This window comes from Sciurus vulgaris (assembly GCF_902686455.1).
Source record: "Sciurus vulgaris genome assembly, chromosome: 11".
In the NCBI taxonomy this organism is placed as follows: domain Eukaryota; kingdom Metazoa; phylum Chordata; class Mammalia; order Rodentia; family Sciuridae; genus Sciurus; species Sciurus vulgaris.
The window spans coordinates 56,381,257-56,407,554 of record NC_136472.1 but is presented as its reverse complement, the minus strand read 5'-3'; the positions used below and the strand labels follow the sequence as shown (position 1 = coordinate 56,407,554).

Genomic DNA, 26,298 nt, shown 5'->3' with positions numbered 1-26,298 from the left:
ATAAAGAAGGAAGAGGAGGAATTATATATTCTGGGATCGGTTTCTGTAGATTTCACTTAAGTCAGAGGAAACTACCAGTATGATAGAATACATGGCAGGAAATGGTCTTCAGAATTGGAAAGTGACACTGTGCATCATCTGGTAGCAAACCATCTTCTATTATTACTATTGATGGTGGCAAAGTTGTCAAATACTAATTCCTCATATGAAATTACTGATGGTTCCTAGCTATGACTAAATCCTGTTCTCCTGTCTCCTAATCTAACGCAGACAAAAATAATTTCTAGTATGAGAATGCTGAAGTTCAGTTCATTAAAGATTCAAGACTTTAGGATAAATATTAGTATTTCTCACTTTTCTTATCTTTTCCACCTATCTTATTTTCAACATTTTCATATAACTCTCCAGAATAGTTATGGGAAGGAGTTGGTGTATTCATTAAAAAAATACTTTGCTTCCTCCTTTTAATATTTTATTCAGCCTTATAGTATCAAAAGGTAATTTGATAGAGAAATTCAGTGATGTGAACTTGTGAACTGATAATAAAAATAGGGGGAAAAAACTAATGCAGCATTCTGTATAACATAAGAGCTAAAATATATGCCTATAGATTTTAGTAACCCAATAACTATGTAAACAACTTTGGAATCTTTTAAATTTTTGACCAAGTGGAATTTGGGGTTAAATTTAAAATGTAATAAAGTTTCTAACATATACATTTATTATTAAAATAATCTCCTTTCTATTGACTTCTACTGGCTTACAGAAGAATCAGACTTTTGATAAGTCTGTTTCTACCTATAAAAATCTAGTTAATGTGACAGAACATTGGGATAGGTGAAACTTCATTACCAAATGTATGTAAAGTGGCAGAATTTGAGGGACAGGTAGCTCAAAGCTCTAATGCAGATTTTTTTATAACAGTTTTATCACAGACAAAGTAATGGAGGTGTAGTCGGGGGACAATGCAAAAGGAGTAACATACTAGCAATGGACTGGCCAGACCCATAGCATAATACAATGCGCATGTACAGGTCAGGTTCTCACAAAAAGCAGATGGTGACACACAGTTGGGGGTGCAGGATACTTAAAGGAAACACTTGTGAAGAGGAGGAAAAAGAAGACTGGGCAGAGGAAAGGGTTAAACTATGATACTGGCTTGACAAAATTTCATCCAAGACAGCAGGAAGCTCTGGAGTGAGTGTCTGGTTTCAAACCTAAAAGGCCCAACCTTCACATCCAAGTCCTTCATTCAAATGGAACAGCCCTGGGAAGAATATGACCTGGGGCTAAGCAGTTCTCTACAGCTGAGGCAAACTCTGCAGGAGTTGACAGATGGAAGCTGTCTGTTTACAATACTCCTGTGGCTGGGCAGCAAGTACCTCCTTGTTGCAGGGTCTGGATAGTGCATGTCCATGTCTACCATAATGATTTCTCTTAAATACCAGTTTGTGGCATTATACTGTGGCAAAATTACTTAACAGAAACAGAAACTAATGGAGTTCCTTTGAACATAAAGGTACTAATAATAATCCTTAGAGTAGCCCACAAGCCTACAAAAGAATACAAAATACATACTGTTAGAAAGAAATTATGGGCTGAGGATAAAAATTAATTGTAGAATATTTCATTTTCTTAGAAAAGATTCTATTCAGACTTCTATATTTCCTTCTTTCCTAAAGTCTACAAAAGCAGCACAGTGAGCCCAGGGGGCTAATTATTCCTGGCTGTGAATTACTTTAAAATATTTTTAAATTAGTAAAGAATTTCTGGAGCTGAGCTTCCTTTTTAAAATTCGTTGATTAAATTCAAATTCTTAACAAAGCTATAAGAAAGTAGTTAACTCTTGATCCCAAACAAATGACACTGGTTAATTAACATCCAGTATCTTTAGTTTAAGAATCGATTATTCAAAAGTTTAATGTCTTTGCTTTTTAATATTTGCCCTTTATCACACTAGTTGCATGCTGATAAACCAGACCTAAAAAAAAAAAAAAAAAAAAAAAAAAAAAAGATTTGTGGAGACAAGAAGCTGGGAAAAGATACATCCTACTCTTGTGAGGCAGCAGTCGTTGTTGGCTCCAGCACATGCTAGTATACCCATTCCTTTCTTTTCTCCTTTTTCTCACATTTTGTGAAGACTTCACTTTTCATGATTTTAAAATGCATCTATCATTCCTAACGCATGTTTTATAAAAGTGCTAAGCATAAGAATTATTTCAGTAGATGGTGGGCTCTAAATAGTTGCTATATACCTAAATCCAAATATTATACTAATTTTATTTATAGTATTAGCCATGAAAATTCTGTGATTGAAATTGGTATGTCTTCCTAGAAGCAAAAAATAAAAATAACAGGAATTAAATTACAAAAAACAAAAACCATATCCCACATAGATTCTAAAAAGGGCACAAAAAAAGTAATATTCTGAGGAAAGGACAGCAAATAAAGTGTTGAGTTCCTTTATTGGCACCACAAAACTCCCACAACATAGAAGTTGTTCTATCAGCAAGGAATGCTGCTCATTTTGATAGTCAAGTTAGACCTCTACCAGGTAATACTCATGGCATTAATGTTTCCCATTCTTCCTTCCCCTGGACATTCCACAGTACTTGATTGTACTTAATGAAAAAATGACCTTCAGACTTTCATTGTTCTCACTTGGTCTTGCCTTAGTATGTCTCTCTGGTATTCACTGTTCATACTTAATCCTGTCAGGGGGCTACATTTAAGCCTATGTTATCAGAGTGTGGTTGCTCACCCCTTCTTGGAAGAACTATGAAAATAAATTAATAGATTCTCCTGTTTCTTCCTTTTCCTACATTTAATTCAAGGATTCTATGCAATTATATATAATGGAGTTTTCAAATTCTTCAGTTTTCACACATAACTCATAATTGTCCCTTGCTTGCAAATATCATAACTTTAAGTTCATGATGATAGATAGCAACTTTGTTAAACTAGAAAGCTGTGGGAACCTCCCAAATTTTAACCAGACATCCTTTCTTATAATTTCAATAGCTATATCTTGTATTCTTCCAAACAGGAAGAATCCAGTACAGAAGTTAATAAGATGGCCATATAACCCAGATGCTTTGGTTTCTTTGAAGAGTTTTAGAGTTCTACGCTCTAAGCCTAACTCTGTCAACAACTAGATGTTTTGAGGACATAACGTGAACTTGCATAAGTCTCTTCCACAGATGACAGTCCATCTCTATTAGTACTGGTTTTCTTAAGTACAAAATGAGTGGTATGACCTGGGTCAGTGTTTTCCAAACTCTGCGGTTATGATCCATTAGTGGAAGAGAGCTGGCATTTTTAAATATAATAGAATAAGAGTAAATGAGAAAAGGGGAAAAATAAAAAGAAGGGTTTAAGGAAGGGGAAGAGAGAAAAGACATAAGAAAGAAAAGAGTGAGGGCTGGGGATATAGCTCGGTTGGTAGAATGACCCTGGGTTCAAATCCCCAGCACTGCAAAAAAAAAAAAAAAAAAAAAAAAAACAGAAAGAAAAGAGTGGGTGAAGAAAGATGAGATAAAAAAGATAATAAGAGAATGAAAGAGTGGAAAAAATAGAAAGGGTAAAGAATGAAGGAAAAAAATAGGAAAGGACCAGAAACTAAGGGGATTAAAAAAAGAGGAGGGTAAGGAAAGCAAAAAGAAACAGAAAAAGAACAGATCTAATATAGAGAGTACCCTATAACCAGTTAATGAAATTTGTGTGTCTTTTATATAAATATGTGAATGTATGTGCTTCATGTGTGTATTGGCTGGTGATGTGACATAGACTTCTTAACAATGTGAAATTGAAAAAATTTTGAAAATGAGTGATCTAGGTTATCTTCAAGGTTTCTTCTGGTCAAAACAGTCTAATATCCTATAGATTTTAATTATATCTTTTATAAATGAAATGATTTAATTAAAAGGACAAATTATACTTGGTACACATATGACTATGTCACAATACATTCCAATTTAATGTATAACTATAATGCCTCAAATAAAAATAAATAAATAGAAGGAAGATTAATAGTATGAGGAAGGGGATCAGGGGAGTGAGGAGGGACGGGAAATGGTAGTTCTGGGGCTTGAAATGGAGAAAACTATGTTATTTGCATTTATGAATATGTCAAAATGAACCCCACTATTACAATGCACTAAAATTTAAAAAACAAACAAAAAAAACAAATAAAAGAACAAATTAATGATAAGGAATGAATATATTGAAAAGGTTATAACTACTGATAGAACATACAATCCTAACTTTTCTGAAGGCTAGGTATTGTTTACCAAAGAACAGTCTAAGCCAGGCTTGAGAAAGTATCTCAGGAAAACTAAATTCAATTATTTCAGGAATAATAAGATCTGGAAGGAGAAAAATCTATTCTTTCCACACATATTTTCCAGACCAAGTCTAAAAATGAAAAGATTTCTCTTAAAAAACCAAACCTTGCCAATGAATCTTAAGTCTTCAAAGTTACAGGTTAAACCATTCTCCCAGGGCCTTGACAGTGCATGTTTTTGGCCTTTAAGCCAAGCCCAAAGAGAAGGTTAATACAAGCAAGATAGTAGCCTGCAGTGTCCTCCTCTGTGGCTCCTGTGAACTGCAGTTCATCATGTGGTATGTATTTTGTTCACTGTAAAAACTATGGGCATTGACATGTATACTTGTGACTCAGCCACAGACTCAGGACTCCTTCTGATTAAGGCCCTCCATTTCTGAAAGAGACTGATCACCAGACAGAGAAGAATGAACCTCTAGAATCGCTTGAGTAACACATTAACCATACTTACAACACAATACTGTTCAACTGAAAGCAAGCAAACAAAAAAATCTGTAGTCTCTTGTTTATCTGTTACTTTTTAGTTTCATTCATTGTAGTTGGTGAACCTTTAGCATTTAGCTGTGCAATTTATAATCAATATTTCTGTACTGACTGTATATGTTCTACCATTGCTCTTACATTTAAAAATGCATGAACTTTTTTTTCTCCCTAGTTCCCTTGAAAGTTCTCAGAGAGAAAACAGTATGTCTAATATTTCCTATATCATCTTCATCCCTAGCTTTCAGTCTCATTACACATTCAGTGAAGGTTCATGAAATTAACTACTTCTTTTTTTCTTCATGGCAAACCACAGTTTTCTGGTAGATGATTACTCAAATAACAAATAGTAAAACACTGCTTTGAAAATCTACTTTTGGAGGATTAATTTTCAGTGCATTTTCGCAGGAATTTCAGCAAGTACTACTGTCCTACTTGGTGTGATAACTTGCGAGTCACTGATAACTATCATCACATTCAAAGGATATACCCTTGAAGTTGCTAAAGCTAAAATACTTAATCTACGATCAGTTAATAGAGCTGAAGAATCTTATTAAGTGAAAAAAATTTGGCATTTTATTTGATATGACATTTGTTCAATTGTCTCTCTTACTGAACCATGAGTTTCTTCAAGGCATAAACATTATCTTTTCAACCTTGGTGTCCCCACTCAGTGTTAGGTTACTTAATAAATATTTGAACAATTAAATTAAACTCTGCCACTCTCAAGATTTTTGTTTTTAACAGAATATATGCAAGAATAATTGAAGTTATAATGCTTAAGAAGGAGACCAGATGTACTGTAGTTTACTACAGCTATAAAAACCATATCCCTAACTATTCCTTCTGGATGTTTTCCCAAGAACTATTTTTCAAAAACTACAGTAAAGTTCAATAATGCTCAATGAAGAATCCTATGGAACTAAATACACAGAATTGAAAGAGGTAATATTTGTCAATCATTTATAACAGTTCCTAGTATATAATAAGTACCCAATATTAGCCATATATTTAAGCATTTTTTGAAATACAAATTATTTACACTAATTTAAAGGGAGAAGTGAAGGGAATGAAACTTTGTCATATAAATGCATTTGCAGTTGTATTTGCTCCTTCTAAGAATTTTATTTAAGCTCAGAGTCAATCAAAACATTATTAAAATGGTTCTTAATGGACCAACTATGGACTGTTTATTTCATCCAGATTTCCAACTTTAATCAAGGAGAAGTTGAAAAGCCAATGCATCATCAAACATACCTCAAAACTGGACAGATTTTACCTCAGATCACTGCCTAGGGAATTCAACAAACTCCTAAGTTTGCATCATTCTATTAATTCATGGAGCCAGGAGCTAAATATGTTAATGTAATTTGTTTCATATATGGGATTTTGCAATATTTCTTCAATAAGTGATGAACTCACAAAAGAAGGAAAAATGAATAAATGAGGGTCTCTCTTTATCCAGTAAAATGATTTAAGATTCCAACCATTGAACATTCCTCACTGAGCATTTGCCATGTGCAAGGCACCAAGCTAGGTGAGACTACGAAATGACTATAAAATGATTATCTCTGTCTTAAAGTGCACTCTGGTTTTGTAGAAGGAACCAGACATGTAGAAATAGCTAAAATACTGTTCAGGTAGTAAATGTTAGTAAAAAGGCACAGAAGATCAGGAAGATCTGTAGTAAAAAGAGAATTCTACCATAGGGACAAAGGTGATGGTGCTCAGTGAAAACTTTGTAGGCATTAATGGAATTCTAGACTTTTAAAAGGTAAAAATGAATAGGAGGAAAAATAAGGATATTCTAGGTAGGAAAAACAATTTGACAACTGATTTGAAAATAGGAAAATGTTTCACATTGGAGATATTATACATAAAATAGTTCATCAGTTATCTACAAAATAGTAAAGCTAGAAATGAGAATAGTAACTATGTTATGGAAAGACATAAAATTCAAGCTAAGAACTCTGAACTTTGAAAACCATCCATACTCTGATGCTCCCAAATGTACATTTTGAGTCCTTATAACTCCTCTGAATTCCATACTTGTGTGTCTTACTGCCTTCTCAACATCTCCACTTGAATCTCTAATAAGTATTTCAACTTAACACTAAACTCCTGATAGGCTTCCTCAACCCCTGAGTTCAAACTCTACTGATATCTGTTCCTCTTGCAGTTTTCCCAGTGAATAGAAGAATCTTAGGCAATGTCAATTTTTTCCCAGTTGCTTGAGCCCAAATCTTTGAAGTCATTCTTGACTTTCCTCTTTCTCATGCACTTTAACTCTCCTTGGATTTACTCTGACATTATATCTAGAGTCCAATTACTTTTCAAACTTTTTTTTTTTTTTTTGCCTCATTAACCTTCTTATGATCTCCCTGCTTTTACTCTTGCCTCTTTCAGACTATTTGCAATACAGTAGCCTAGCCAGAATAAGCCTGTTAAAACTCATGTCAGATCTCACTTTCAAGGGCCTCCCATCTCATTTGAAGACCACTCTGTGCAATGATATAAAAAACCCTCCGTGTTCTCATTTCCTTTGCTTCTCCCTTTTGTTATGTCTGCCTGCCAACCATATTGGCACTCCTTTCCCCCACTACCTATTCCCCACTCCTTTTCCCCCTACCCTGTTGTTTCTCCATAGCTGTTCTCCTAGTATGCCACAATGTTACTTATATCCCTTATTGCCTGCATGCCCCCACTGGAATGCAAACTTAGCAGGGCATAGATTTTTGTAGACTGCCATATCCTCAAAAACTAGAAAAGTGTCAGAAATACAAGCACTTAACAAAATTGGTTAAATAAAATCAAAATCATAATTAAGAAGTCTCAATTGGAGACTTTTAAGCAGAGGGGAAGCATGATGAGAAGTGTACTTAAGGAAGAATACTCTGGGATATGTACAGAGAATGAAGTAAAAAGGGGTAGACTGAAGATGAGGAGACAATTTAAGACTCCATTTTAGTAGTTTGGTCATGAGGTGATGATAACCAAGATCCTATTAGTAACAGTGGGATTGGAAAACAGAAAATAGATATGAGACATTTTGATCTAAATTGGAATAGAATTGGCAATTCTATAAGGCATGAAGGAAAAGCAGGTATCAAATATGACTTGGAGGGATGATGTCATTTTTAAGAACAGGAAATTAAAAAACAGAGGCAGGTTTATAAAGAAATATCGATCATCAATTTTGGATAATATCCTAAAAGGGAAAGCAAGCTTAACTTAATTAATTCGTGTCAGAAATAAAATCCCAGAATTTTTTTCATCTGATTTCTGAAGATCCTGTTTTTCATATTTAGATGTACTCCAAATCTGGAACAAAAATAGCTTAGTCATTAGTTTAAGTGAGTTGGCATGTGTTATTTCTACTAAAACAGGCATTATTATGGAAACCACAGTACTGTGTGGGTAGAAAGCAAGAAAACTAAGGAAAAGCACATGGGAGGAAAGAGTTTTTACTTTTTTCTTTGTTAAGTCACATAGTCACATATCCTAAGTAAAGATACCACTCTATTTCCATCAGTTAGATCATGATGGCTATATGCACGACTCAGACACTCTCAGGAGTTGTCCATACACTAATGAGAAATAGTCATGAAGGATATGACTTTACATCATGAAGATTATGGTTTTTCTGCTACAAGTGCTAATGGCATACGAAAATCTGATTGTTTCATGAGGACCACTTTGATAATTAGATGCAATCAACTGAGTTCTGTCAGTTGTACATCAATCACAAATAAAATCAAAAGTTTCCCTACTTTTTTTATCGTGCCACACAGTGCCTATCATATGCAGCCCCCATGAAATGCTGTTGCATTGTCTGACTTTGTACCAAAGTACCATATTTGAAGATTTTCTGATTTTTTTTGTTAAAATTTTAAAGGTAGATTTACAACATTTTGGGGGATTCTTAAACATATTTATTTTTGGTACTTTGCAATCATGTCAATTATTTCATTTCATAAGTTCATATTTTATTCTTAAAACAGAAGTTTAGGGTTAGGAGAGATTTTCATTTACAGATAAGTCTTTGAAAACAACTCAAATAATTGGAATGCCCTGTTTTAAAAGTGTACAAACCTGATAAATCAGATAGTGGTTGTTCACATTTAAGTTTCCCATCTTTGTAATATAAGATGCCATACAAGTACACTTAAATTTTTATTTAGAGATAATTACCTAATGAAAAAGATACCAAGCTTGAAAGCAAAAGTACAGAAATTTAAAGATCAGTAGTCAAAAATTAAGATAAAGGGTTTAATAAGAATTAAACTACAAGTCAACTGGGGAAAATGATTCAGTTTATAAAGCCTTTAAAAAATGATTTATATGGAAACATACTATACCTTCCAACATATGTCCCTTGAACAATAGGAACTTTTCCCCAGAAATTGAGACAAACTAAAAGAATTATAGCTTGAAACACCCACAGAAAATGTTGAAATAAAGATCCCCTCCACGTTTTAGGCAAGTACTGTTAAAAGGAAGAGTTCACAGTGTTGCCAAGGATGCTACTTAATAAATAGTTTGAGTTCCTTCCACTTGAGACAGAAAAGATCCAGAGTTTATTAGCCTCTCCCTCCCTCTCTAGTGAATTAATATTCTATGATATTCATCAGCACTATTGATAGGGCACCTCTTTACAAGGAGCAGAGATCAGCAAATGGCTATTTAAGAAAGAATAAAATATACCCTTGTAATTTTAATATGTGTTTATATTAAAAAATGTGGTAGATCCATGTTAATAAACCTTGAGTAGAGAAAAAATAAAATAGTAGCTAAACCATGGTGAGTAATTAGCCTTTTAGCATCCTCTTTCTTCAAGAATGCTTCCTCCTGTGCTAGTTCTTTTAAATAGCTCCAGTCCTGGCTGCCTTTGTTGAGCTTGGAAATTGTTCACATATGAGAAAAATTAAGCCCTCATTTAACAGAGACACATGCCTGTCAAGACCAGAGGAACAAAGACTAGTCCCTAGGGTCTGTTCAGCTCCCAGAGGCTGCCACTCATTCTGTTAGCAATGCTTACCCTTTACAGAATGTGTATAAAACTCAATAAATCATTTCATCTGCTGTGCTTAATACATAAGGGTTCTGACCATTTTCCAAAGTGTTTTCTCTTCCTATACAACTTCACAGCTAGTTAAAAAAAGAAAAGGACCTCCTATTTTTTCTCTTCAGAATACAATAGACTTCTTTCGTCAAAAAGGTAATGTAACGTCCCCAAACATCATCAACATAAATGAAGGTACAGTATCTCCTTAAGATTTCTTCCCAGATATCTCTCCCACACTTTATGGTTAATAATTAGAACATTCGTTTTGTGAATTGCCAGTACTTCTCCCAACTGCTTAAAAGCTAGCTTCAGGAGCTAGCTCTGGCACAACTAGAATGGAAAAGGACCAAAATGGTCACACTTGCTGCCCTATTCAAATTTAAGACTTCAGTCCATTTGGAGCACAAGGGCAACATGTTCTGTCAGGGCAGAGATCAGAACGACTACTTAACAGCCTGCTCCTTTTACTAGGAAAGTGAAAAACTGGCCTTCTTATAAACCCAACCAAATACCCTTCACACATTCTCATTTCCAAGGAAACTATAATGCTCTTTTCAGAAAAGACCACATTATCATTTGTGTAGAAATCTTCTGTGTACTGTCCCCCACCTCAATCCCCCTGCTTTTCCCCTTGGAGAAAACATGGAGACTTACGTGAAAGATTACCAACCAGGCTTTAAAAGCCTTCCAGTTTAGATCTACTCTTATCCAAAGTAGAGGAAAAAAGGGCTATGGGGAAATGAATATTTGTCGATAATTATTAAAATAAATACTTCATTTAAAAGTAAAATTCTTGTTTCACCTGACTGTGTTGCATGTGCAGCAAACTTACCAAGGGCTTACTCTAGCAACGTTAATCTTTCCAAGGAAACACTGGGAGTTCTAGGGCTGACAGCTTCAATTCTCAATATGCTATGAACCCCCAAATAAGAAGAAGCTGGTAGCACAGAAACTTCACCCTACTCAGCAGGGGGATAAAAAGCAGATCTGGATTTGATAAGTAAAACCAGATCTACCCAGTGGATATATGATAAAGCCCTGCAATTAATGGGGACCATAAAGAGTCCAAGAAGCTAGCAAGGCAGCAGTTTCTTCAGAATCAGTTTCATTCATATCTAGTTAGATATTAATCAGATACACAACTGGCACAAACACTAAGCAAACACAATAACTGTATATATGCCTCAGCCTAGGAGAAAAAACTGAAATAGAAGTGCATCAGACTCTTTTACATTCATATTTATGTATCATTCCCGAATGATTTATCATTTTTCAAATAACAAATTATTTTCATTTTTAAACCACAAATCACATCCTGCAGGCCTTAGCAGAGGCAGATGTCAGAATGTGGTAGTACAACAAAATTAATTAAATAACCCTTGAAAAAATAAAACAAAGTTTATTTATAAAAAATGACATTAAGGTGAACTGCCTAATAAGAACATGGATTTGCTTAAATAAAACATTATATGGCTCTGTTTTAGATTCATCCCTAAAGCCCTGAAAGATATTAGAATTTTAGTGAGTAATTACCCTATTTACTTCAAACAAAATGGGAGGAAATCGGAAAACCATATTAAGCTCTACCACACATCAGAAATGAAATTCTCTCATTTTTTATCTTACAACCCAATAAATAAGTTGTAGTTGGAAAATTTATTGGAACTAGAAGATGAAACTGAACTAGTTGGAAATAAGGAAATGGCCAAAAGAACATCAACGTCAACATTATCCTTCAAGCAAGAAACCTATTTTAGGAAACATAACCAAGAAGTTTCCCCTTCACAGCCTAATTGTTTTCAGACAGTCTGAACCCCACTCAGCACCACCCCCACAGTTAGACAAAGTCCCAGTCACTTAACACATCTCTTTTCAAAAGAAAATACTCATGGGTGAAAATAAGAGGGACTAGGAAAAGGTGTTACAGGCTATATATGCCACTGACATACTTCAATAGGATATGCTGTAATTTCCTGCAATTAATGCCTTAGAAAAGCTATAGGGATTTTTTTCCAAAAATTGTAATATTTTACTTGTAACACTAAAATTAAGTTTGTGTCACCCTTTCCATTATATAGACCTAATGCTAGGAGTTTGTCATTGGCTGTGGAAATGTGTTTGCAATAGACTGAAAGCAGGCATTTACAGGCCTTCTTCCGAAGTGCATTTTTCTAAAAATCCTCCATAGCCATCATTTCATGTGGCAAGCATTAGAAGCCATCACAGTACCCTACAAAGGAAACACAAATTGGACCTCACAATTCCAAACCCCTCAATGGTTTAAAAGGAAAACATTCCTCCTAAATGGACATGGCTTATGCTGTGGCCAAACTTGATGTTTGCCTTCAAGCTTTGAAGGCAAGGATATCTACCTCTCCCTCCTTTTTCTAGGGTCAGAGTCCATTCCTATCATCCAGAATCAGAGGTCAGAGCTGCAAGGAATTTTAGTGATAATCTTTAGGATCCTTGTTCTAAATACATGACAGAAGAATTAATTGCCAGAGGACATGCAATTAGTAGCAGAACAAAGACTAGGCACAGAGATCCTGAGTTCGGGTCCAGGCTTCTTCCTGTCACTGATATATTCTTATGTTACTCCTCTAAATACCATTTGTCTCCAAGTTGGGGCTGCATAACTTCCATAGAAGTGTGAACACTTTCAGGGGGAACAGATCAATAATCTTCTCCCTACCTCCTCTTTTTCTGGGCTTGAAGCTGTAGCTTCCCTAAGTCAACGGGAACTTCTAAATCTACAGAATTAATTCAGTCTCCCTGGCAAAGTTTTTTGGGAATATGAGTAAGAGTTAGAAACAGGTATAGACATCAGTAAAACAGACTGAAAGCACAAGAAACACCTATCCTTGCATATTTATTTCCAGCTATCTGGAGACTTGGGTGTTTTTTGTATATTTTGGTTTTCTTTTTCTCTTTCTTTTATTAACCAAAAGATCTATTTAAGCAAACAAATCACATATGGCAATCAAATACTAAGACTATGCTTTAAGGGGTGATGGCAAAGTAAAAGGCCAGTCCTTTTAAAAAAGTTGAATAATAATAATGTCCATCATAAAGCAATGCATTCTCTTTCAATCCTTTTCTTGGTGCTCATTTTAATGTAGGTAATATCTTACTGCATTTACATTATTGCATTCTAGTTTTTTTCCACTAAATATTATACTGTAAACATTGTCCCAAATGATTAAAAATTACTTGTTAGTAACATTTTCAGCAGTTCACAACAGCCCATATACAATTAATTTATAAGTTTATTAATATTAAAATTCAGAGTTGTTTTAATGTATGTTTAAAATTTTTTTCTTCTTATAATAAAACAATCTTAGAAGTTGTTTTTAAAAACTGAACTAAAACAAGAAAAAGTAATTTAACTGTAATTCTACTACTCCAAGACATTTGCCTTAAACTTTGTATCCATAACCACTTGATATGTACAGTATATCACAAATCAGAGTCCCTACAGTCATGGCTCAGACTTTCTGAGAAGGAAACATACTGCATTATAGAATTCATATTACCTCTTTTACTAGGCCACCATAATCTGAACTCTTGCACAAGGGATCAATAGGAGTTTAGGAGTTCCAAGTACTACACTAAGATGAAGTTCTAAGACAGGATCCTTGAAAAGGTCCTCTCAGAAAATCTTAACAGGAAAACAACTGTTGTGTGATACCAACTTCAAGAGCCCTGGTTTCCACCCTGGGATTAGAGACAGTCCAGCAATGAGCTGGAATTCCTCCCGGGTTGAACTATTGGTTCCACCTATTGGTTCCACCAATGTGAATTTGACCTGGTGTATCTAATCATCTAAGACCTAATAATGACCTCTGGCTAAAACCTAATAATGAATACGATCAGCCCACATTTGCTTGCCCCAATAGGCTTTGCCAAAGACAAAGAATACCAGGTCAACTAATGCTGTCTCCACGCCATCTCACCTTTAAACAACAGAATAGAAATCTAAGTCTGAACAAAGCATTATAAAGAATTAGAGTATGTATAGCAGAGAGAAAAGCTTGAGTTTTTCCTCTTCTCAAACCTCCATTGCTCACCATTAAATAAGGTGATAGCTTTCTATTTCATGTGTACTTTCTTTCTCTCCATCTTTCACTGCAGATGCATTTTTCTACCACTATATCCATTTTATTCTTTCAAACCCCAGCCTCCAGCTATTAAATTAATTATTTGGAGGTGATCATGGCATTCAAGTTTCTCAATGAAGTAGTGGTTTGATCTCTCAGTCACAGAATGAAAAAAAAAAAAAAGTCCTTTAGGATAAACAAATACCTGAACCAACATTTGGAGGTCCTCCCGAAGTTTCAAGTCTTTATCTCTTCAAATATTAAATCAATTATATAAATTCTAAAGTGCCTATATTTAACTAATTCTCTACACATTAACAAATGATTTCTGCCACATTCAACTTGAGAAACACCAACTCAGGACTTAAATCTTTCACTGAAAAATAGTACATAAGGAATGTTTTTTCCATTTAAGAAACTCCTTACTGATATCATCAAAATCTTTAAAAGGGACAGGAGTTATTAGTCAATCAAGGGAAACTAAAATTAATTTTTAAAATTATTTTCCTTATCCTAGGTATCATACAACCAAATATCATGTAAGGAGGAGCCAATGAATTATGCTATGGCAGTAAAAAAAAAAAAATGTCTGACCTATTGGAGTTCCTTAGAATAGTTTGTTCACCTTGTCAACAGGTTTGAGTAGGAGCCAAGTCAGCCCAGCTGCACTAAAATCAGTTTTCTGCAGACATTTTAAGAAAAAAAAACTTCCATTGCAATGTATACATAACACAAGTCAAGTCTGTGACCTCACTGAGGATGGACTTTACCCTTTTTCTGATCTGTGAATCCCTTAACTTTCATTATTCAATATTACAAACTTTAAATTTTCTGAATGGACTGTGTGGTAGATAAAATTAATTCAGTGTCACACAGGAGACATTATATCTTTTACACCATTTATTTTCTTTTATTTTGAACAAGTAAAAATCTCTGACTCTAACATTAATAACTTTGAGTGGAAGTTAGTATATGTGAATTAAAAATGGCTATGTCAGTACATCCCTCAGCATTTAAAAGATATTTCCCTGTGCTATATCAAGTGTCACACAGTATATCAATTTTTATTTCCCATCTCTCAAGTCTGGTATGCATACTGTTTAACTTCTTAAATTCTAAGTATAGACATAATTCACAAAAGCTAGGCAAATGCTTGACTTACAGGAGATGGCATACATAAGATTTATATGAACAACTTTATTTTAAACAAGAAAGACTTTTGCATTTTGTGCAGTTACATCAACTAACTTCATCTGTGTTTAAAAGCTATAAAATAAATTGGAAAGGTTTGTTTACTATCCTTCTAATTTCACAAGCACTATTGATCTAATAACAAGGCACATTTTAATGTGAAAGGTGAGAATTTGACCCTGTTTTTCCAAAATAAAATGTCATGATCCCTTTCGTACAATCTCTAGGCAGCTCTGTCTAATTCTCAGTCAGTCATTTCTGATTGCCTGATAAACCTTACTCTTCACTCACTGACAATTAAAATAACTCTGATTTGGCAGCCAGAGAAAATTGTTGCTCTTTCTTTTTCTCTAGATTATCATGGTGATAATAATTGATTATAATGCATACACATGGATTATTCTGTATTCATACCACTAATTCATGGGTTCTAAATATGCATGGGTATATAGACACAAACAAGCATATACATGCACATACCAAATATGTACATGTATGTTTCTTCATTAGGAACTTTGAAATTATTCCTATACCTAGTCATACAAAAACAGTCATAGTGATGGCAATAGATAATATGCACTGAGCACTTACTAGGGGCTAGTAATTATCTTTAATCTCAAAACTACTGTAAGGTACTATAATTATCCATTTTTAGAAATTAGGAAATGCAGGCTCAGAAACATTATATAACTTGTCTCATAGGTAGTAAGTGACAAAACATTACAATTAATAAAACAGTAGAATTAGAATTTATACCCTGATTTATTTGCTTCCAATATCTGTGCTGGTTCCACAGAAATTTGAAATCACATACATTCAAACACAACAGATCTTATTCTCTTTAAGAATGTATAAATCTGAATGAATTTTTAAAGTGAGATTTAAACATATAATTGAATGATTATGTTATAAAAGATCATTCAGATTCATACATTCCTCGCAGATGTCAAGGTATAGCCAATTTCATGAAAAATATTTTTTAAATAAAAAGAGCATTCTTGTCTTGAGTCAAAATTCATTCTGTTTAGTAGATAAAAGTCAAATGGCACCTGATAATTTATTTTCTGAAATGTTTTAGATTTATTTTGTAATACCATGTTTCATTTTTTAATGTATTTCATCCTGAAGACACACATTTGAAATCAATACATTCTTGTCTTCTTTGTATAACCATATATAAATAAAAATCAAGATATTATAAAATAATTTAAATTGTTCAAACCATGGTCCTTTATAAGTTTTCTAGCTATTAAGTAAAATAGCTGTGACCAAAAGTACATTTTAACTGCTCAGGAACTTTTTAAACTATGATTCAATCCTCCGGATGGGTCAATGAATGGATGGATGAATGGATAGATGGATGGATGGACAGACAGGCAAGGAAAGAGTCAATCTAAACAATTTAGGGTTTACATTTAATCTTCATTACCCTGTAAAAAGCAGTATTTCTCAATTCTGATTGTCCACTGGAATTACCTATATAGATTATAGTAGTTCCCATGCTGGGACTGAACCCCAAATGAATTAAATCAGAATCTTTGGGATGGGACCCAGGCATTAATTTGAGTTGTTTTGTTATTGTTGTTGTTTTTGTTTTTGTTTTTGTTTTGTTTTGGTACTGGGGATTGAACCCAGAGGTGCTTTATCACTGAGGTACATCCCCAGTCCTTCTTATTTTTTTTTTATTTTGAGACAGGGTTTAGGGCCTCACTAAATTGCTAGGGCTGGCCTTGAACTTGGGATCCTCCTACCTCAGACTCTTGAGCTGCTTGATTACAGGCATGTGCCACTGCACCTGCCTGGCATTAGTAGTTTTAAAAGGCATCCAGATGATTACAATTAAGGTTGAGAACAGTTGCCATTGAAATTGTCACTCACAGCTCACTTTTGCCACATGGAGAAGATAGAACTATAAAAAGATTCCAGTTATATTCTTTTATATATTTTTCCTTGTGGGCACATACCCATAACTGTAATAGTTCTGGGAGAGAAACTGAGTTTAGTGGCAAATCTTCAATATTTTTCCACTTAAGGGTAGCAAATACAATGAGATTTTAGATGTGAGGTATTATCCACATTTTATAAAACAGGAAACTGAAGTGCACTGATATTTATTTAAGCCACAGAAAGGGTGAACTGAGACCCAACCTGGAATACTGGAAACAGTACCAAATCTAACATTAAGAAATTTGGGTCCCACTTATGGTGCTAACAATATCCAGGTTTTTAATAAAAGCTTAGACAAGTCAGTGGTCTGTGTCTCAATTTCCTCCTGTAAAGTAAAGGATTTGAACTAGAGTAAGAGTTTTTAAATTTTGTGTATCATGAACCAATAAAATTCCAAAGAAAAACAAAAGTGGATACTTACATATATTTGAGAATTTACCAAATAAAACTACTGAAAAAGAAAGAAATAAAGTAGATGCCATCTATATCACCATTACTTCATAAAAAGGACATTTTAATTCCAATAAAAGGTAGAAAAAAAAACCAAAATAACAGAGTAATTTTAAAATATACCTTTATGGTTAGCTCACTGTATTGCTCTTCAACAAGAGTTACTACCTCTCCTCTCTAGCACCAGTGAATGAGGATCATAAGGAGTCTAGATAATATTTCCAAACAAGACATGCTTTTGATTTCTTAAAGGTCCCATAATGAAGGACTAACTTCATAATGTTTGCCATACTCAAATATCTCACTACTATTTCTTTAAGGTTTTTAAGTTGACTCTTTCATAAAATATATAAATAATAAATATACTTATTTCTTAAAGAACTATTATATAACTACCTCAAATGTAAAACTAAAATCATTTTTCATAAATAGAAAACAAAGATAATCATGAAAAGAAATTTTATATTTATGTAGATTCTACCTCTAAGGCTCTGAGACTGCCTTGATTCTCTAGCTTGCACTTACTCAAACTCTCTCACTTACACTGGGGTGGGGTGGTTAGTATATCCCAGAAGGGTACTAAAGACTAACACTAAACTGAGCCCTCAGCATAACAAGAACATATAGAAGAGAAACACTTTTTCCCTGGAAGATTGGTGGAACAATTGTAATGTCACATTGCTGGCATCACCTCAATCATCTGTTCATTCTGCTATATCCTGCCCTGCCTACTTTAATCCCAGAAAGAAGCAGAGACTTTGGTTTCCCTGAATTTGTACTAGTATGATTTTGGAGAGAGCTGGGGACTGAGCACTAGAAGCTAAGATAAAGAAGGAACATTCAGGTAGAAAGGATTGAAATGATTGAAGGACAAGTATTGAGATTCACCTTCCAGTTTTGGTCTGTTGAATGAGATTTTTGCAATAAGGTCACAGTTGGAAAACAAAACAGGTAGCTAGCTGATTAATAATGTCATGCAGTAGCCCATGGGATCTGGTTGGGTCCTTTCTTATTTCTAGAGCCATTCCAACATTAACAAACAATCTAGCAAGATTAATGTGGAGTTATAATCCATGAAAAGAATTTGTAATTTTGGAAATTTTTACACCTGCTACTATTTATAAATTATAGCAGCATTACCTATTCTTTATAATCCAGAAACTTTATTATTAAAATGTTTGAAGCAGGCTATAGAGCATCTATCATTACTTAAAAAGTTAATTAGATTACATAAAAGAAATAATTAGATTTGCATTTTTATCTTGGTTTTAAACTTCCAAGGAAGATCACAACAGCTTGCCTGTGGGCAATTAAAAACAGCGTACAGCAGAGAAATAAAGAGAAGAGAGAGGGTCTGTTTTTCCTGGCTAATTCATGATTGAAGATAGAATTACAAAATATTTTAAGGGCTTGCTGAAGCTGGGGGCTAATCCTAGACTTTTAAGCTTTGTTTATAACACTCATTTTATTGCAAAAGAGTATCAGATATGTGTACAGTGCCAATAGAAGTATCAAATTACTTTCAATGGGTTTATTCGGTCCTTTTCACAAGCTTTTGGAAGGAGATCCATTACCTGATCAATAACACACAAAAAAAGACTATTCACTAGAGCCAAAACAGAAACACTGTAATTGCCTTTGGTTTATCAAGGCTAAATACAATTAGCAAAGAGATATAACCTAAGACGAAGGGATTGCATGAGTCTGGAAGTCAGCTCCTGACTGTCCTCAGCTTTTCCCTTGGCTGCTCCAGACATTTTCGAAAGACAATAAATGGAAGGTTCAGCTCTTAAAATTAGAGGTCAATTAGATACTTAATGATAAAGCATATCTTCAAATATATATCTATTATTATTATGCTAGCAAAAAATTAATTAACCAGGTCAAGCAGGCCATGAAGGCTAATGTGCAAAGTAATTATTTCTAATCTTCAGACAACTACTCCACATAAAAAGGTAGTCCTTTATTCTGCCCAGCAGATACCTGAAATGCCTATAGTTAATCATATTGAAGGAAACAAAAGGTAAGGTTTATCTTCTTAAAAGATAAGGGTACATCTTGAATTACTTTGTCCAATTGTTTAAGAACAATCACTTCCTTGCTTATAATATTAGCATCTCTCTGGTTACTATACAGGAAATAAATGTTTCTACACATTTGTCAGATGGCAGAAACACAAACACACAAAATTTGCCAAAAGCACACAAATATAATCAATATAGAAAACACTATATATGAAAAATATTCATATACTTTTAAGACAAAATGAAGCTTCAGTTGGTTTGGGGAGAAGTAAATAAGCAGCATGGATTACAAAATTTCAAAGAAAAATTTTTCGTTAAGATAAATAGTATCTGCAAAGAATCAACAACAGAATTGGTTCAGTTTTTCTACAAATTAAATTTGCTATCCATTGTATTAAATGATGAGGGAAGGGCAGTGAATATTGTATACTAATCATAAAGAAAACAGAGATAACAATTTCAAGTCTCAACATTATATTCAAAAAGATGTATGTATGTGTATGAATTGACAAAAATCATTGAGCTGACCCAGAAAGCCAAATACCCTAATAAAATCCCAACCAGTCAGTCCAATCTTAAGAGACTGGTGTTCAGAGGATACTGCCTGGATAGAACACAATGCAAGCCGCTTGAATAACTCTTAACTGGAGTCTGAAGAGACCTGATTGATTGGATAATACCATTCATCTCTGAAAAAGTAGGTTTCTCACAGAGATATTTTAATGAGCTGAATTCTTTCGAAAGACTAAATTCTAGCTTAGTCTTAGTTAAATCTATTCCTATTGACATATTATAGGAACCAAAGATTGTGGTATATTGTGTCCATGAAGAATATCTTCTCTAGATTCAAAATCATGACATGGTCAAATAAAGTTAGATGAAAAAATACATGCATGAATGAAGAAATCAGGATTTATAAAACATTATTTTCCTTAAAACAGTCTACAATTTAATAGTAGATTAAAATGCTATAAATATGCTTCAATCTGTTTTTAGCTATCTGATGGATTAAAAGTGAATTTTGTTTACCAGTTAATATGACTCATAAATAAATTTTTTAAAATGTTTCAAAATGTTGGCTAAGATACTATTATGCAGTAGGTGAGAGGAGAATAAAATTACTAAAGCAGTTATCTGTTCTTTAGAATTACAGCACAAGAATCAATATTCCTAACTCCAAGGATTCATGTTTCATGACCTATTATTTTGCTTTTCATAGACTTGATAAAAATTGTGCTATTCTGCCCTGGAAATATAAAAACTGTCTAACTTTTTTGGGCTCCACATTAGGAGAATTACTTAATATGGAATGAATTAGAGGAATCCCCATTTTTCCCCAAAGAAAAAACAGTGATTTGAATTCACAAAGCAAAGAGCCTCCTGAAAGATCTGTTAATATTAAAATATTTAAATAATCATTTAAGTTATTATCCTGATATTTTAAGTGGAAAAAACTCATCAAAAACATGAAAATAGTTCTCATAATCATTCATCATACTTTTTTTAACATCCCTTACATGGTCTTAGAAGTAGCTCTTTAAAAGTTTAGCTAGCATTTACCTGGGCAAAACTATGTTAAAAATTTATATTTAAGGAAAAAAATACGAAATAAATTATTTTTAACTACACATGTAAGTTTTGAATGTGCAAACAAAATAAGTATGGTGACTTTTACAATGTTGCCTTAATCATTCTTTTTCCTAATTCTAATGAAAAATACTGTTTTTCAATTTGTGCAAATCATTCAGGTTTTCATTTGTTTCCGTTATAATAGACCCCGATGTGTTTGTGTGCAGTTGTTACAAGAGGTTAGGCACTCTTTCCTTTCTTTCTATTAAAGCTTGCAAATTGCAAAAAACCAGTACTAATTTAGAAGTCAGCATTCTGAACTAGAAGAACAATCTTGAATGTCACCACCTGATACTTGTGACCCATAACCAATTGCCATAGCTTATTCTTGCTGACCATGTTAGCTAATAGGTTCTAGCACTCATGATTTTAAAAGGAGAAAAAATTGTCAGACTTGCTTACATTGTTTCTGTACTCTTCATTTGTTTCTAGAAGAGAAGTTAGGTTTCTTTTTTAATCATTTTGCTTTTGTTCTTTTTTCTGTTTTGTTTTCAAATAGGAGAATGTTACTTTCATGGGGAAAAGAATGTTTGAAGCATTCCTTAAATCTCATATGTTGTTCAAAAACTACATTAAAATTAGTCCAACAATAATTCCCCTAAATTTGATCACATCTATGACTCGTCATAAACTATATTGGAAAATATAGTTAACCTATTCCACTTTCCAAAAAAAATAACTAAAAGCCTAAATATCAAAACCTGCTTTGTAAGTGTCAGAGATAAATAAGTTTGTATAAGGAGTGTTTTTCAGCATTTGAAAAATTCTTTGAATGGTCTCATACTGATAAGATAAATACTGACAAGATAAGTCATGAAGCAGTAGCTCAGAACAGAGTGAACTATAAATATGATCTTATTGCCTCATCTTATTTTTTTAAATATGAATTCTTGTTATAGAGTCCCATTTCCTAACATGAATGTAACTCTGACATTGAATATCCCTATCATTTAATAACATACAGCTGAGTTCAAGTGCTAATCAGCTTGAATTTTTAAAAATTTCAGCAATGAGAAATATCCACAATATTTAAAAGCAATTAAGCTTCTATTAAAAAACTTGAAAAAAATTATTCCTGTTTCTCAAATTGAACATTCAGATGAATATTTTAAGATCACCCTCTGTAGTTTCCTGAAAAAGACATCAATTGCATGCAGTCGAGTTATAACTATAAAATTGTATATAATCCATAAAGACTAATAATATTTCATAAAAATAATCTGAACTGGTTGCCATTCATCTGAAGTCCTCAGTACCATGGAAAACATCAATTAAGACATCCAGTCAACACAAACAACACTGGACTAAGAAATAAAATATATTAGAAATAAATAAAGAAGTATTAAAAGGGAGTAAAAACATTAATATTAATTAACTGATACAAGAACATCTCTGGGAACTTCTTCCATTCCTGCTTTGCAAATAGAAGACACAGACAGAACTAAATGATCATGTTATTTAACACCTACTGAGTTCTTAGAGAGGGATCTAGAGGAAAATGTAGGAAGCTACAGGCTAAAAATCTTGACCTTAACAGTAGGAAATACACTGAAATTTTTAATAAGGACAGAAGAAGGGAACGCCTGGACAGTTATTTAATTAAGGATCTCAGCATGAGTCATAAAAGAGATATCAAGATGAGAAATTATTCCAAGGTTTAATTGTAGAGGCTGACCATCACAAATGATAAAGACATTCCATCTCGTCTTTTTTGGACTTTTTATTTTGAAACATAGATTTTAGTGTGGAATATAGAATCAGCAAAAACAATAACAATTTTAATAAAACCTCCTAGTGAAGTTGGCTGGGCAAAAAGCCAAATTAGGTAAGTACTGAAGTAGACTTCAGTAACTATTACCTGGAACACTAAAAATGACTATTAACAAAATGAAGAAAGAATTTGAGTTAAAAATCACTGGTGTTCATCAATGAGGTAAAAGATTAAACTTTATGCTGCTTATTTTTTTTTAATTACAGAAAGGTATGATATTAACCTCAAAAAAGAAATAATCTAATTCATATTATGCAACCCAACTAGGTTAAATCACAGATCCTTGAAGATTAGAAAAATCTACAGCAACAAATATTCCTGAGGATTAATTACCAAACAGTTCCTTATGCTAGTGCTTTCTAGAACTTACACACGTATGTTCCTATTCAGAAATAGAAACCAATTCTCTCACCTATCTCAAGTAGCTGTTAGTTGAATTAATCACCAGTATATAAAGGAATGACAGAAATCAGATCATCTTCCCTTCTCAGACCATTGTAATTATGATCTATGGAGTTTCAGAAGGCCAAAAAAAAAAAAAAAAGAAACTCTGTAAATTAAGTTACAATTATTCAGAAACAAGGTTTCTTCCTTTCTAGACTATAAACTCCTCGAAGACAGACTATCATTCATTAACCTTTATTTTCCCTCAGCATCTAGAAGGAACACAGTTAATATTTGTTCAGGAACATATTAATTATTAATAGTCTTTACCCAGATTCTTCTCATAACTGGCCCAATTGATCCTAACAAGTAAATAAAAGAAGTAAGTTTCTCTCCATGGTACTATTACATAATAAAACACAAAGCAGGAAATAATTTGTGGCAATAAAAGTAGCATCTGTATGCTGCCTTGAAAACCAAAAAGGTTTTCACTTCATTGTTTTTAGGCAAATGGCAGAAGGAAAAAAGGTAAGGTTTATTCTGCTTACACATCACATAAGAATGCTTCGACCTCCATCTAGTCAATATTTTTTATATCCATTTATACAATTGTGTACAGCATCCTTGAATAACAACCCTATTGGTGCTGTTTAAGACAAGGGTGCATTTGCAACATTTTAAGTCCCATTTTCAAGTAAGAATAATCAGACAAGAGTAATAAAATACACTGACCTGGATCTGTTGCTGCAGGAGATTAATTTTGTGCTGCTGTTGCAGAAGTTGCTGCTGTTGTCTTGCAATCTATCAGAAATAAAGTTCCATTAAGTTAAAATGAAATGCTTACACCTTTGCCATTACTTCAGGTATCTCTCCAGGTATTATAGGAATGCTTTACTGCACTCTATGTGAAAGAACTCCTATAAAATGAGAGGCAGAAAGTTGAGAAAAGAAACATTTTGGAACAGATGTCATCTCTCTATCTATAGGTGAGAATTACCCCTTGTATTATATTTGTGAGCATTTCACCTATATCTGCACTGATTAGCTTGATATCATGGGACTCTGGAAACTCCATCCTTATAGAGATGGGAAAACTCTGTCACATTAGTCTAAAGAGCTTAATTTGGATGTAAAAAGTAAAATCTATAAGCAAAGACAAGAAAAAGCTTTCTATTATTGTATAATATCATCTACTTTGAAGAAACCTTTTCTGATAGAAAGATTTTGAGCACTGATATGCTTAGAAATATTGTCAAGGAGCATTAAAAACAGTAAAGAGTTAAAAATGTTCAATATTTTTTGTTGATGTTATATGTGATCTACAAAGTATTTGGGACAAACAGGTGTAATTTAACATTTATCCACTTATTCTTTCCAGGGGAATATGCTTATATTACAGTACAGGATCCAGATACAAGTTTTATATTCCCTTACCTCACCCAATGATCTAATTCAACATCTTAATGCATTATCTGATCTATCAAACAAATATTAATCATTGAATACAATCCCTGTAAGAAGACAGAATCTGCCCCTCAGGGAGGAAAACAATGTCCTTAGCATAATGGTGTTTACTATGAGGCATGAGTTAGGCATTGGCTGCTTATTGCCTCAGAAACTGAGCTGCTTGAAGTCCAGGGAGATGCTCCTTATTTGGAACACACTCACTGCCAACCTAGAAAGCCAGAGATAAAAGTGGCCAAAGAATACTCATTGAAGGATTTGGTTTAGTAGAGCCTTGTAGGCAAATGATAAAGTATTTTCTTCTCATTTCTTCTTATTTCCAAAAGGCAGTGTTCTAGAAAAAGATATGATGGAAGTCAAAGTCCCAGACCCCAGCTGTATTCTCATGAACCTTTTTGATTCTCTGCCTAGTGCAGGGGGAATGCCCCAAATTATCTCATTCAATATAAAATGACGGCATATAGCAGTCTGCTCTCAAATGTTGCTTTCTGATTTCTGGTGATAACTGGCTCACGCTGGAATGCATGATAAAGCTTCTCCTAACATAGACTTCAATTTGAGAAATGGGGCTACTCCTCCCCAAAGCTTTATAGACAAAATGGAAACAGTATTTAATCAGGTTGGAACAGCCCACTCTGCTTGTCACCACTCAAATCAGAAATGGACAACTCACTCTGCAGCTCTAGGTATAGACGCTGGATCCTTTGAATATTTATTTCTTCTTAGCAAACTAGTGAAACACCACTAGGCATCTAATATTGATGGCCCCTCCTAAATGATAAAGTGCTGCATAGAAATGCATCCAAAACACCACAGTGCAATTACTATCATCCACTCTAGACGTATGGGTTTGACACAGTGAAGTATGGTACATAAGCACCATGTGGCTCAAATTCTGAATTTTATTTGCCAATCGGTTGAGCTACATGCTCGCTTCATTGAGCATGACAACCTAGTTTTAAGTGTCATTTAATTTTCATTTTGAAATATAATTACAAAGTGTTCACTGTAAGATATCACTCGTCTGCAAATGTGTCAAGATTAATTTGTGCTAGCTTATTCACAAGTGTCAATAGTTAATTACTGTGTCATCTCTGGATGGCTAAATGACATTCTAACTTCTGATTTTTTACAGTGTTCCTTTATGTTATTTTCCATTAGGGGCTGAGTCCATATTCCTACATGTGGGCAAATATTCAAGCATATAAAATACCAGACGTCACAACTCATTAAAATCAACAGAGCATATATTGCTCTATATACCCCTATAAAATACATTTAACTGAAAAGATAATTCCAGTAATAATGTCAGATTCCTAAAAACTGCACATTAATTTGGGTCTGTATGATCTAAAGCATCAGGGACTACTCTATAGGATCATTGTTGTTAGATTAATGTACTCTATGAGACAAGAAAAACATTTGGAAAAGTGATTTATTTTTTAGAAGATATA

At 33.6% G+C, this 26,298-nt stretch overlaps 1 protein-coding gene across 47 annotated transcripts in view; it reads right to left on the bottom strand.

Moving 5' to 3' along the window:
* The window catches only part of SOX6 (SRY-box transcription factor 6), a 551,842-nt gene that overhangs the window by 161,258 nt on the left and 364,286 nt on the right, over nt 1-26,298 (bottom strand). For all 47 annotated transcript variants that reach the window (XM_079103752.1, XM_079103737.1, XM_079103729.1 and 44 more), the window contains one exon: nt 24,113-24,181. In XM_079103752.1, the coding sequence (XP_078959878.1) occupies nt 24,113-24,181 (69 nt within the window). The remainder of the gene's footprint in view (nt 1-24,112; nt 24,182-26,298) is intronic.